The 13,181-nt window shown below is 50.4% G+C and overlaps 1 protein-coding gene across 6 annotated transcripts in view; it reads left to right on the plus strand.

Annotated features, from left to right (window-relative positions):
• The first annotated feature begins 4,211 nt into the window (after positions 1–4,211).
• Positions 4,212–13,181, plus strand: part of WFDC1 (WAP four-disulfide core domain 1) — a 28,072-nt gene continuing 19,102 nt past the window's right edge. The window contains exons 1-2 of one of the 6 annotated variants that reach the window (XM_065920439.1): positions 4,212–4,318; positions 4,468–4,673. In XM_065920439.1, the coding sequence (XP_065776511.1) occupies positions 4,536–4,673 (138 nt within the window). In that variant the 5' untranslated portion in view covers positions 4,212–4,318; positions 4,468–4,535. The other 5 variants (XM_065920441.1, XM_065920440.1, XM_065920438.1 and 2 more) reach the window with 5 other exon arrangements.

Below are 13,181 nucleotides of genomic sequence, written 5' to 3' on the forward strand. Positions count from 1 at the left end.
CAGCCATCCTGAATGTCAAGAGAAAGTGAGGGAGGTCCCAGTGGTCAGAACAGAGGGTCAGTTCCCGGGGAGCCTGGTCCCAGACCAGTCACTCTGGGGCACAGGAGGAGGGGAGCAGCGGAGAGAAGTGGGGAGTTTCCCGGCTGGAGAGCAGAGTCGAGAAAGGAGAGGGACGCCTAGCGGAGGTCAGGGACAGGGCGGTGGGGTGCAGTGAGGTCAGGGTCGGGGTCTCCAAGGCCAGGCGGCCAGCGGACATCTGCTGTCGTTCACCGGCTGGAGTGGAGCAGGGCAGGCTCTGCTTCAGGCCAGCTAAGCAGGCTTTCCCAGTGGCCCTCCCTCCTCTCGCAGAGGACACTGCTGAGACCTGGCACCTCCTACACAGACTCACCTATCGTCTCTGTTTAATTCTGGCTCGGAGGGTGCAAAGCCTTGCCCAACGTCACACAGCAGTATTTGGGCCCAGGGTCATCTTCAGGCACACAGACCAGGGCCTACTAGACTTTCATGGGCCCAGAAAGGTGTGTTAAATTCTTTTAACATCAAAGGAAGTAGGGACTTCCCTCTCAGTCCAGTTAAGACTCTGCACTCCCAATGGAGCACAGGGGTCACAGTTTCGACTGTTGGTCAGGAAACTAAGGTCCCGCATGTTTAAAAGAATTAAAAGAATATATTCCAGCTTGGATTATATTTGTCTTTTTATCAGTGCAGTCATAAAAGATTATTGTTACTATTATTTTCTTTTTAGTAGAGGAAAGGCCCAGGAAGGCAAAAGCACCAAGGGCGCATGGAACAATGTGACTCTGCTCGGGTGGCAGCACCACCTCACCACTGGGTAAGGGCCAACCCAGCTCTCCTCCCGCCCCCGCCCTCTTCCTGGGCAGCCGTGTGTTCTAAGCCCATCGGTTGGCATCTCCAGCCCGTCCTCTGTCCAGCCTCATCCTTCACTTCTCAGGCGTGTGGCCACTTCCTGGGAGACCTCTGCTGGCTTCTGTGACTAGGTCACAGCGCCTCCCCCCGCAGCCCATCTGCCCATGTTGCAGCTTAGCTCCTGTGGACACACTGTGCAATGGTCTTGAGCCCAGACTTTGAAAGCAAATGTCTGAGTTGCAGTCCCAGTTCTGCCAGTTACCAACTGTCCACAGTTTGGCACGTGAAAAAGAGGAGAGTGAAAAAGTTAACTTAAAACTCAGCATTCAGAAAACTAAAACCATGGCATCCGGTCCCATCACTTCATAGCAAATAGATGGGGAAACAATGGAAACAGTGAGAGACTTTACTTTTGGGGGCTCCAAAATCACTACAGATGGTGACTACAGCCATGAAATTAAAAGACACTTGCTCCTTGGAAGAAAAGCTATGACCAACCTAGACAGCATATTAAGAAGCAGAGACATTACTTTGTCAACAAAGGTCTGTCTAATCAAGGCTATGGTTTTTCCAGTAGTCATGTATGGATGTGAGAGTTGGACTATAAAGAAAGCTGAGTGCCGAAGAATTGATGCTTTTGAACTGTGGTGTTGGAGAAGACTCTTGAGAGTCCCTTGGACTGCACGGAGATTCAACCAGTCCATCCTAAAGAAGATCAGTCCTGAATAGTCATTGGAAGGACTGATGCTGAAGCTGAAACTCCAATACTTTGGCCACCTGATGTGAAGAACTGACTCATTGGTAAAGACCCTGATGCTGGGAAAGATTGAAGGCAGGAGGAGAAGGAGATGACAGAGGATGAGATGGTTGGATGGCATTACCAACTTGATGGACATGAGTTTGAATAAACTCTGGGACTTGGTGATGGACAGGGAGGCCTGGTGTGCTGCAGTACATGGAGTTAAAAAGAGTCAGACACTACTGAGCAGCTGAACTGAACAGTTTGGCAGTTTGTTCATTTGTCTGACCCTCAGTTTTCCTGTCTGTAAAATGGGGATAGTAAGAGTATTGACATAACATAATTTTGATAGATTAAATGAGTGAATATTTTTAAAGCACTCCACTATGTCTGAGACTCAGTCTCCTTATCTATAGAATGGGATGATAATAGCTATTTAATAGAGTTGTGATAGGTTAAATGAATTAGTATTTTTTTTATGCACTTGAAACTACCTGGCACCAAAAAGTGCCATCAAAGTGTTTATTAAAAACACTGATTAATATCTGACTCCTCCATTTGTTAAGCCCTGTAAAAGCAGGGGCTAGGCCTGGTTTTACTCTCGCCAGTCTGGCACATAGTAGGTATTCAAATGTTGGAACGAATTGAATGAATGTTCTCTGTTCTTCCTTTTTATGCTTCTATGTTTCTTTCTGTTGGAAGTCACTCACACTTTAGTATAAGTATGAATTTAATACTCCCTGTCCCTTTTCCTAAAGTACTTATTTGCCTGATTGGTTCACTATGGAAGAAATGTTCTGCCTTTTAGGGGAAGGAATCATTGCCTTGGTGATCTGGTGGGGAAGCTTATGGGAGTTGGAAGGGCAGGATTTCCTCCTAGACCCTGTAATCATGGGCCATGTTCTCTGCTCCTTAGAGAGAGGCCCTACTATGCACTTGCACCCTCTGTATTTTTAAGGGAGCTATTTTCCTGTCTTTCTGGAGGGAGGAAAGCGGTCAGACCGGCTGGCAGGCCTTGCCAGCTGGCCCCTGGCAGCAGAGGAGATGAAAGGTCTCACCAGCTCCAAGGGTTTCCCAGAGGAAACCTCGCCCACAGTTCTGCAGGAAGTCACACTCCGGCTTGATGAGTCCCGGGAGGGCAGTGCACTAAGCTCAGGATCAAGTCCAGGTCTCCAGAGCTCAGATCAGCCAGGAGGACCTCTGCCACTTGGAACATAAAGTTCTGAGGCTTGGCAGGAATAGGGGAGGAGTCGCCCGCCCTGACATCCTGAGGGGCCCCCTTGGCCCCAGCTGGGAGCATCCAGGCAGGCTGTCAGGCCGGAACCCTGCCTCACCCTGATCAAAGGAAAGCGCTGCGTTCCTGGGGGGATTTGCACCATGTTTATTTCTTGTCTCAGAGCCCTTTCTCCTTCCACATGAAACCCGCAGGGCGGCCGTGTTCCCAGAATAGTCGCTCTTGTGGTAAAGGCATGGGGAAGAGCATTTTCACAAGTTAACGATCGCAGGACATTAACTGTTGGGACATTGCTTGGCGTCCTGGGTCCCCGTGGTCTGAATCCAGCTGAGGAATTGATAGCTCTCTTGAAGAACATTTATTGAGCACCTGCTGTGTGCCAGGCCCTGGGAGATTTCCTGAGGGCATGCCTGAGAGGTCAGCCATGAAGGGGGGCTTCGGGAAACATGCCTGACTTTCATGACCATCTCTTCGTCTGTAGATGCCCTTGTGGAGTCGTCATGGTGATGAGTTATTCCGTGCATCAGGCCAGTGCCTCCTAGGTGCTGATGCAGCCTGGCACGCGCAGGGCACCAGGGTGCACGCAGTAAGAGAGATGCGGGGACTGGACCTTGAGAGCCTACATCCCACTCCAGGGTGTAGGAACTTCCCACTGTCACTGTGACGAGTGACCGCAAACTCCGTGGCTCAGATGAGAGAAGTGAGGAGCAGTCAGCACCCCACAGACTGAGCCTGAGCTGGCACCCGGCCCAGGGGCATCTAAGCTCAAAGGTGCCCCTGGTGGCATCACGGTGATCAGACAGGGTAGGTGTGGAGCCCCAGCCGTGCCACCATTGCCTGACTTCAGGCACGTATCATACCTCTATTACTCCATCTGTAAAATGGACATCATAGCAATGCCTGTCTTGGGGTTGCTGAGAACAGGCGATAAGAGTACAAAGTTTATGAAATATGGAGTTGTGTATAAAACACACACAAGCTGACATTTATAACACTGTTAGGATGTCCGTGAAGTGCTTTACTTGCACAAATGCACAGAACTCTCCCAAGAGACGCATGACGTGTGAGTAACAGTCTACATGCCCATATTGGAGAGGAGGTTTCCAGGGTTCAAGGGCACTCTTCACTCAGCCATGTGCTCCGCTGGGCCCCGTTCAGCAGCAAGTCTTGCGAAGAAGTTTTGTGGGCAGAAGAGTTTGTCAGACCAGATTTGAGTTTGGACAGAGTAGCAACCGGAAGCCCCCAACCCATCCCCTGGGTGCCCACCCCCACCCGGCCCCAGCCAGCCCCTAAAGCCAGCAGCTCTCCTGGGGAGGGGACTGCCCAGCCTGCAAGGAAGTGCTCATTATCCCCGTGTGAGAGGGCCACTCCCAGCCACGTCTCCAAGCAGCGTGATGCCCCCGTCTGCTGCCGCTGCCTTCTGAGCCGCCTCGGCTGCAGACGTCTGGCGGGGAGTCTCTGGGGCCAGATGGAATAGGGCAAGCTAAAAATAACCCGGCGGGCGGCCCCCACCAGGGACAGGGGGTGGGGGCCTGGGCTGGGCGCGGACACATGATCCCAAGGACCCGGCCGAGTGGAGCTGAGAAACTCTCCAGCAACCCGAGCGCACTTCTGCTCCCCCTTGTAGGACCCACCGGCCGGAGCACCCCTCTCCTCTGACCATCCGGGGAAGAAACACCTCAAACCAGCTGCAGGATGGGCAGCGGCCGGAGAAAGTTCAGCTGGACTCTGTGCTTCCTGCTTCTGCTGCTCCTTGAAGCCGCTTCCACCAAGAACCTCTGGAAGCGGGCATTGACCTCGAGGCTGGCGGACAGGTCCCGTGTAAGTGCCCAGGTGAGGGGGGGCTGGGGGCCGGGGGGAGATGGGCAGTTCTTGCCCCCCACACGCTGGCAGGCCGGGGCAGGCATCTTTATCTAAATTGTAAAGTCGGGTGGGCAGGCAGACGGACCTCACAGCCCTCAAAAGGCTCTGTGCCTGGAAATAGAGAAGCCAGGGAACCCTAAAAACACACGGGGGAGGGGGGACAGCAATGGGCTTTCCCTACCCAAGGTTACTTTCTCCTGATAAGCAGCACCTAATTTAAGAGTCCAAGGACTTAAAACTGAGTGGTGTTTCTCAGCAATCAATAACCAAATGTAGATACGATGCAATTATGTTTCCATGTGCTTCCTGACTCACTCAGTAAACACGGTGGAAACTGCTCTGGGCCAGGCTCAGTGTGTGGTCCTGTGGGAACAACACAGAGACAGCAGGCAGCTCCTGCCCTTAAGGGTGGCCTCATTGAATGGGGTAAGCAGCTGGGTACCATGTGACAGCCATAGAGGGCTGGCACACCATGACCAGAGGTGAGAAGCATGGGCCTTGCAGCCCTGAGTTTGGATCTGTCCTCTTGCTCACAGGCTGTGTGACTTCAGGTAAGTTGTTTGACATCTCTGAGCACCAGTGATCTCATCTGAAAAAGTACCTGTGCATTCCTTTCAGTTTGTTTAAACAAATAGGCAGTTAGATGGCCACTGTTTACCTAGGTTGCCCTAGGCTGTGAGGATGCCAACTTGTATCTGCAAGCCTTGGGGAACTCGTGTTACCCCCACAGGCCTGGGGTTGCAGAGCATGAATGAGAAGTGAAAGGAAAATGTGTCCAAGCACATCAGATTTTCCTGTGGAGGTCTGTGGGTATACCAGCATCATTGTTCCGACAGCATTTGTGGCTCTGTGTCTTTGTATCCCACGTTGGTAATTCTCCCGCTATTTCCCACTGTATTTTTATTCTGTTTGCTATATTGATCTGTGATCAGTGATCTTTGATGTGACTATTGTGAAAAGATTGCGACTCACTGAAGGCTCAGAGGACAGTTAGCATTTCTCAGCAATAGGGTATTTTCGTGACTGAGGTGTGTACATTGCGTATTTTTTAGATGTAATGCTGTTACACGCTTAATATGCTGTGGCATAATGTAAACGTAGCTTGTAGATGCGCTGGGAAACCAAAACATTCACAGGATTGGCTTTACTGTGGCAGTCTGAGACCACACCCACAGGATCTCTGATGTCGTGTGTCTGCTGGGGGGAGGATGTCATTTTAGGTTCCCCGCCCCAGAAGAGAGCACAGAGGCATAGAAGGTTCAGGAAGATACTACTAACACTCTCAGCCTAAGGGTGAAGACGGAATGACTCCATGCCCATCAAAGACAGCACATACTAAGTGGTCCATGAGACTTGGTGACTTTTGCTCAAATAATTATGAAATTGGGTGCTGTTTGGCTCCCCAGAGGGAGTGTAGGCTCTTCACAGTAGGATCTGAGTCTGTCTCCCTCAGTGCAATGTTCCTGGTGCCCTGCCAGGTGCCCGCCGTGAAGAAGGCATCCCATACATTCTTGTGGGTGAATTATGGGCAAATCCAAAGGAAACCCAGAAGAATATGTACAACTCTGTACCAGGAGAGTCAGGGAAGGTTTTCCAGTGTTGGGGATATTCAACCCAGGGCTTTGAAGGATGAATAGGAGTTTTCCAGGCGGAGAAGAGGGCAAAGGGAATGTTTAATGATGCCAGGCATGGTACCATGTATGAAGCTGTACTGAGGCTAATCTCAGCCTCCAGAGCTTACACTTTTACAGGTCAGGCAGGTGACCTGTAGAAAAGCGTGGGTGTAGAAAAGCGTAGTAGCACATGAAATGATGGTAGGTGTTTGGAGGGAGGAGAGTCAGCCCTTGTCAGATTGGGTTCTCCTGAGCTCCTCACTGTCCCAGCAGGCCAATTTAGGCCACAAAGTATCTAGTTCTACGGTTCTAGGACAGAGAAATTTCTGATACATCACCTAGTCTCATTTCTACCTTGACCCAGAGCATCACAGGAGCCAATGTCATGACATCTCACTAGGAGGAATGAGGAGGCTGGGAAGAATGGGGGCAATGTGCACTGGGGTGGGGGAAGTCTCTAAAAACACATGCCTGGGTGGGCTTCGGGAACCAAATTATTTAGCCACTATTTATCAGAGTATAGGTGCTTTGAGTGTGTACTCACTTAATTGAAACTCTCCCCTGTTATCAACAGATATCTGCTTCCCTCCCCAGCTCCAGGACACAGGAGAGATTTGTGCCAAGAATGTACCTTGGAGAGAGCCCCTGGGGAAACATAGGCTGTTGACTGGTGACTCAATGGGTAGGGAGACAGCAGGGTGCCAGGCCCAGGAATTTATCTCGATGACATCTCTATTGAGCTGAGCAACCTTGGGCTGCTCGCTGCCCCTCTCTGGGCCTCATTTCCACTTGGGAAATGGAAGGCAGAGAATCAGATGACCTCCAGGACCCTTTCAGTTCTGATTCTAATTTCCATGCAAATGTCCAGCAGGGAATTTAGGAGTGTAGGAAGCAGCCCCTGCATATTCAGGGGCCAGACTTCCCACGTGGCCCCCACTGCCCCACCTAAGCTGAGTCAGCTCTTCAGCTGTGGCTTCTGGGACAGGTCAGGGCAAGGGGAGGTGGGCCTCCAGGTTTATGTGAAGCCCGCTCGCTCGTACCCACTCCAGAGTTAAACAGAGCCCTTATTAAAAAGTAAGTCATGTAAACTTATGTAATTCACATGAAAAAGAAAGGAAGTCCTCCTTATCAGAAGCATATTACTTCCTAATTATCTTGCTACATCTTAACCATACTTCCTGCTGTCAAGAGTATTCGTGTCTGTAGCACCTACGAGGTAGAAATACCATCCATCAGAAACTTTTACACATCTCTTCTTCACTCCTTATTCAGCAGTCTCACATTGGTGGCTTGCAGTCAGCCCCGGTGGGAGTACTTACACCATGGAAACTGGCACAGACTGCATGTGGAGAGCTGGGTGTTAAACCTGGACCAGTGTGGCTGCCAGCATCCTGCATCTTGGCTCCTCCCCTTCCTGAAGCCCCGCCCCTTGGCAAAGTGGGTAGAGGGGGTCCGGGGAATTTCCTGGACACTATGCATCTTCCTGCTCTAGACACAGTACCAGAGAGGAAGACGGGGAGGCCCTTTCGGGAGGCTCGTAAGGAGAAGAAGGCTTGTCGTCTGTGAGCCTCCGTTGCCTTGCCTGCAGCCTGGGAGACGTCCAGAGGAAAGACCACAAGAGCCTCCAGCTCAGGGCCTGGCAGGGGAATACAGCTGTCTATGCATTAATAAAAATAAAACAAAGACAGAATCAGATATTTACAAGGCTAGATAAGATGGAATAGGCCAGGAAGTGGAATGTTTATCAATAGCCCAAGAGCCTTTCTGGGGAGCTCAGGGTCTGTTCTGTGGAGCTGGTGTTTTGAGCTTTGCTTTCCTTGCATTTGATGAAAGTCATAAGAACAATCCTTCCTACGTGTCAGGCCAGGCGTTCACCCTGCGTTCTATCTCAGGATCCTCTGAGCAGATAGATCCCCCAGATGGGACTCACTGTAGCCGCCATGGCAGCCTGGTGGCCTGATGATCTCTGTGTCCCTGTGGCTGCAGGTCTGTTTAGTCTCCTAAGCTCCCATCCGGGGCAGCTGGAAATGGACATACGGCTCTAGTCACCGTAACCAAAGCGGAAACAGCCCAGATGTCCACAAGCTCAGAAGGGATCAACAAAATGGGGTTCATCCACCCAGTGAAACATTATTCAGCCATAAAAAAGAACGGCGTACCGGAACGTGCTCCAGCACGGATGAACCCTGGAAACCTTATGCTCAGTGAAAGATGCCAGTCAGGGGACTGACCTGGGGTCCAGTGGTTAGGACTTCGCCTTCCAACACAAGGGGGTACGGGTTCGATCCCTGGTTGGGGAGCTAAGATCTCACATGCCTCATGGCCAAAAAACCAAAAGATAAAACAGAAAAAATATTGTAACAATTTCAATCAAGACTTTAAAAACAGTCTAGATCAAAAAAAGATGCCAGTCAGAAAATGCCACATAGCCTGTGACCTATTGATATTTATGAAATGTCCAGAAAAGGCAAATTCATAGGGACAGAAAGTAGGTTAGAGGTAGCCAGGGGTTGGGATGGGGATTAGGAAGGACTGCTTACTGAGAACAGAATTTTTTCAGAAACTAACGTAGTTATAAGTTAACTATACTTATAAATATAGTTAAGTATAAGTCAACTATACTTCCATTAAAAAAGAATTTCTGTTTGGGAATGATGTCAACGTTTTAGAAATGTAGAGGTAAGTGGTTGTGCAGTATTGTGAATTTAGTCAGTGCTCCAGAATTCTGCACTTAAAAATGGTGAAAGTGGCAAATTTTATGTTGTGGTCATCTTGCCATGATAATTTAAAAAAAAAGAATGGGAACCTGAGGGGTTCCCTGGCAGTCCAGTGGTTAGGACTTGGCACTTTCACTGGTTGAGGAACTAAGATCTTGGAGGCTGTGCAACGTGGCCAAAAAACAAACAAAAGCCCTCACATACCTAAGGCACCTCTCAGGGACTCTGTGAAGGCCTCTTGGCCAGGTTTGTCTTGGTTCCGTGGCTCCTCCTCAGAGGACCCTTCCCTGGGCCTGGAGTGCCCTGTTTGGGTCGCCCTTACAGGTTTTCTTAATTTCCCAACTTCTCCTTCATAGCATTTAGCTCCCATATCATCTATCATCTGCATGGTTTTTTTTTTACTTTTGGCTTTGTTTCATTTCTCATTACTTACTTGCACAGATAATCAAAAGGAAAGCAACTTGTTTGCTTCCTCTGTGTATGTTTGGTTGGTGTCCGTCGCTCAGCCTGCAGCTGAGCCATGTGAAGGCAGGGCCTGTTCAGGTTAGCTCTCCTGGCATGCAGCCAGTGCCTGGCACATAAAAGGCCTGAGAACTAGGAATTTACCATGAAATGAATGGATTACATTAAAAATTACATTTCTAGAGCAGAAGAGAAGGGGTGCGAAGTTCTAGAAGGCTCTCAGGTACCCAGCAGGGCTCAGTGAACGCTCCAGCTAGAGGAGTTGGCCGAGTTTGCGGCCCTGCTCTGGACGTGCCCTGTGATGGCTTGTCCTGGGGTGAGATCCGGGTTTCCGAGTCCCTCCCAGAGGAAGTCCCGTGAGCCTCGCACCAGACTCTGCTCCCGGAGCCCGGTGTCAGGAAGTGGCAATCAGCTCACACTGAACTCTCATCCCGCCGTTCCAGGGAGAGACGTATTTTTAGATCTTTGACGTCTGAATTCCAGAGGAAGAGCGGGTAGAGCTTGGAGGAAAATTGGCTTTCTTCCTGCACCCAGCAAACCAGTCCATCCTGGGATGCGTTTTTCTTGGTCAGCCCATTAAGTCTCTGGAACATTCCAAAGAAGGGTAACGCTCTCGCTGGGGATCAGTGTGTGGGGTGGGGGCGGGGGGCGTGTGGAGGGAGGGATGTGGTAAACTGGGGCAGCTCTGGGGACTGGATTCTTTCTCCTTAAATGGAGATGTTTCAGTGTTTTCCCCCCAATTATAAAAACAATGATGTTGACTGTGCAAGACATTCAGACAATACAAAAAGTCACGAATAAGTAAAAATGGTCTAAATTCTCCAGAACACAAGCTCTGTTGACATCTTGGTATATGTGTGTGCTTTTTCATAAAGTGCTTATACTCAGCACACATTGTTTTTTTAATGGTATTTTGCTCATGTTGTTTAAATTTTTTTTATTGAGATGAAGTTCACATACTATAAAGTCACATAGTATGTTCACTCACATAAATAAGACTGAACCATTTGGTGGCATTTAGTGCATTTGCAATGTTGCACAACCACCACTTTTTTCTACTTCCAAAGTATTTCTATCACCCCAAACGGAAACCCCAAACCCTTTAAGCAGCTGCTCCCCACTCCCCTCTGCGTCCCTGCTGCCTGGCAACCACCAGTCTGCTCCCTGTCTACAAAAACTGCCCTGTTTTGGACGTTTCATACAAATATGACTATATTTGTACGTGAAATTTGTGTCTGGCTTATCATTTATGTTGTTTTGTACCTTGCCTTTTTCATCAAATGATGTAAGGTGAATGGTTTCCTCAGTGGCTCAGCAGTAAAGAATCCACCTGCAATGCAGGAGACACAGGAGATGCTGCTCTCATCCCTGGGTCAGGAAGATCCCCTGGGAAAGAAATGGCACTCCACTCATTTTCTTGCCTGGGAAATCCCATGGACAGAAGAGCCTGGTGGGCTACAGCCCATGGGGTTACAAAGAGTCAGACACAACTGAGTGACTGAGCACGCACTTATGGTGAATATGTTAATATGATGGATCCATGTTCTCTTTTCAAAGACTTCTATGGCATTCCAGCGGATTCGCCATTATATATTTATCCACCCTCCTTTGGTTGGACATCCAGGCATGTGCTTCAGTGGACTCGTGGAATTGGGCTTCCCTCTGAAGCAGTCCAGAATTGATTTTTCCCTACCTGCTTCCTGAAGGAATCGGCAGAAGAGTGGCTTTGCAAATATACAGAGGCTTCCAAAAATATCCCCCCAAGGAATGAAGAAAAGAATACCAAATCGAAACCTTAAGGGAACTGTCTTTACCCACACAAGGCATGCAGCGCTGGGATGTTCCCTTCCGAGCTGTGCCGTAGGAACTCTGGAGCAGGCTCACCGTGCCATCCCCTAGCAGGGACGAAAAGAAAAGATGGAGGACATGGGTTGTCTGGGATATTCGTGGAGGATGTCATCAGTCTGGAGCGAGCTGAGATTTGACATGCTGTTATTCTCAGCTGAGTGGCAACGGAGGGGAAGGCTGGCTAGGGCTGCAGAGAGCAGGGGCCAGGGTGAGTTCTTTCCAAAATGTGTGCCTGGGGGAGGAAGTTACATACCTATATCCAAAGCTGGGGCTGGTTCACAGGCGGGCAGGAGGAAGGACCATGTGAGAGAGGGTACTCCGAACTGACAGAGCAGGAGGAATCTCACAGAGGTTGGGAAGCAGCTCCCCAGACCCAGGCTCCCGGGACAGGAATTTGCCAGAGTCAGACCCAGGTTTGAATCTTGCCTATGCTGCTGGCCTGCTGCATGACCTGGGGCGAGCGCATTCAGTGTTTCTGGGTCTCAGTTTCCTCATCAGTAAAGTGGGTGGGTCACAACCATGACCTTAGAGGACTGTGCTGAGAATTCAGTGAAGTTCAGCACCTGTTGACCTAGCACAGCGCTGGGTCACAGTGGGAGCTTACTAAATGCCACCTGCTCTGCTGCGATTAGGAAAGCAGACTGGCCCGAGTTCAGAGCCCGGCGCGCTCGCTATGGTGTATGTGCCTCAGTTTTCTCACCTCCACGGTGGGGACACAGGTAACCACAGGGGGGCGATGGACGCCGCCTCGGGGGACCCTCAGAGAGCAGTGCTGGGCTGGCTCCTTCCTCGGAGGAACTCTGCCAGTCTGCCCCTGCCCCCATCCTCCTTAGAAATGACGGCATCGCTGCAGGAGGGTTTCTTGCTTAAGCATCTTCAGATCCCAGCTACTAGCAGATCTTGAACTCCTTGGAGGCAGGGACTGGCTCAGAGGTTTCTTTAGCATCTGCCTCAGCATCGCGCCTAGAGCTTCATTGTGTGTGTGTGTGTGTGTGTGTGTGTGTGTGTGTGTGAATCGAGGGCAGGGAGGAGGGAGGAAGGAAGCAGGGAAGACCGACATGAAAGGAATAATAAAACCAAGGGATCAGCATTACTGTTCTCCCCGCACCCTCCGCAAACCCCTGCAGCAGGCACACACTTCTGGGCCCATTTCATAGGTGAGGAAACAGGCTCAGAGAGGTCATTTTCCTGTATGATGACACAGCTGCAGGGGTCCAAGCCAGGCTCGTCTGGCTCCCGTGCCTGAGCTCAAATCGCGGACTATTTGTGAGGTCACGGCCACGGCGCTGTCTGCCTTGGTACACTTGAATGTGGGACACGGCTCTGAAGTTCTTGCCCCAAAGGAAGAGGAGGCTCCAAGGCAAGGAGGGGTTTGGAGTCTTGGCAAGCCTTCAGACACTGAGGCCACTGAACCCAGGTTTATATTTTGGATACTTTATTCTGATTTTCAGAAGGGAGGCATGTAATACTTGGGCTTACGACCCTTCTCTGCCTGTGGCCTTGGGCAAACCTTTAATTCTCCGAGCACTGGGACCTGCCCCCACTGGACTCACGTGACCAGAGACTACGTGGATGCCAGGGGAAAGGTGCAAAATTAAACAGACATGAAGGGACACCACCCACACAGGGTTGATGTGCAGGTTGGACGCACAGGAGGCGGCTTGGCACGCGGTGAGCTGCCACTCGGTGCTGCCCATCTCTGTCACACCTCCTCCATCCTATGATCACAGTTCCCGTCAACCACAAGATGAGTGGCTCACCTGCTCTCTGCCATGCATGGTCAGAGGTGCTGGGGACACAGGTGGGAAGAAGACAGAGTTCCCGAGGAGAGCACGTTG

The sequence above is a fragment of the Muntiacus reevesi genome, chromosome 2 (assembly GCF_963930625.1).
Source record: "Muntiacus reevesi chromosome 2, mMunRee1.1, whole genome shotgun sequence".
NCBI classification, from domain to species: Eukaryota; Metazoa; Chordata; class Mammalia; order Artiodactyla; family Cervidae; genus Muntiacus; species Muntiacus reevesi.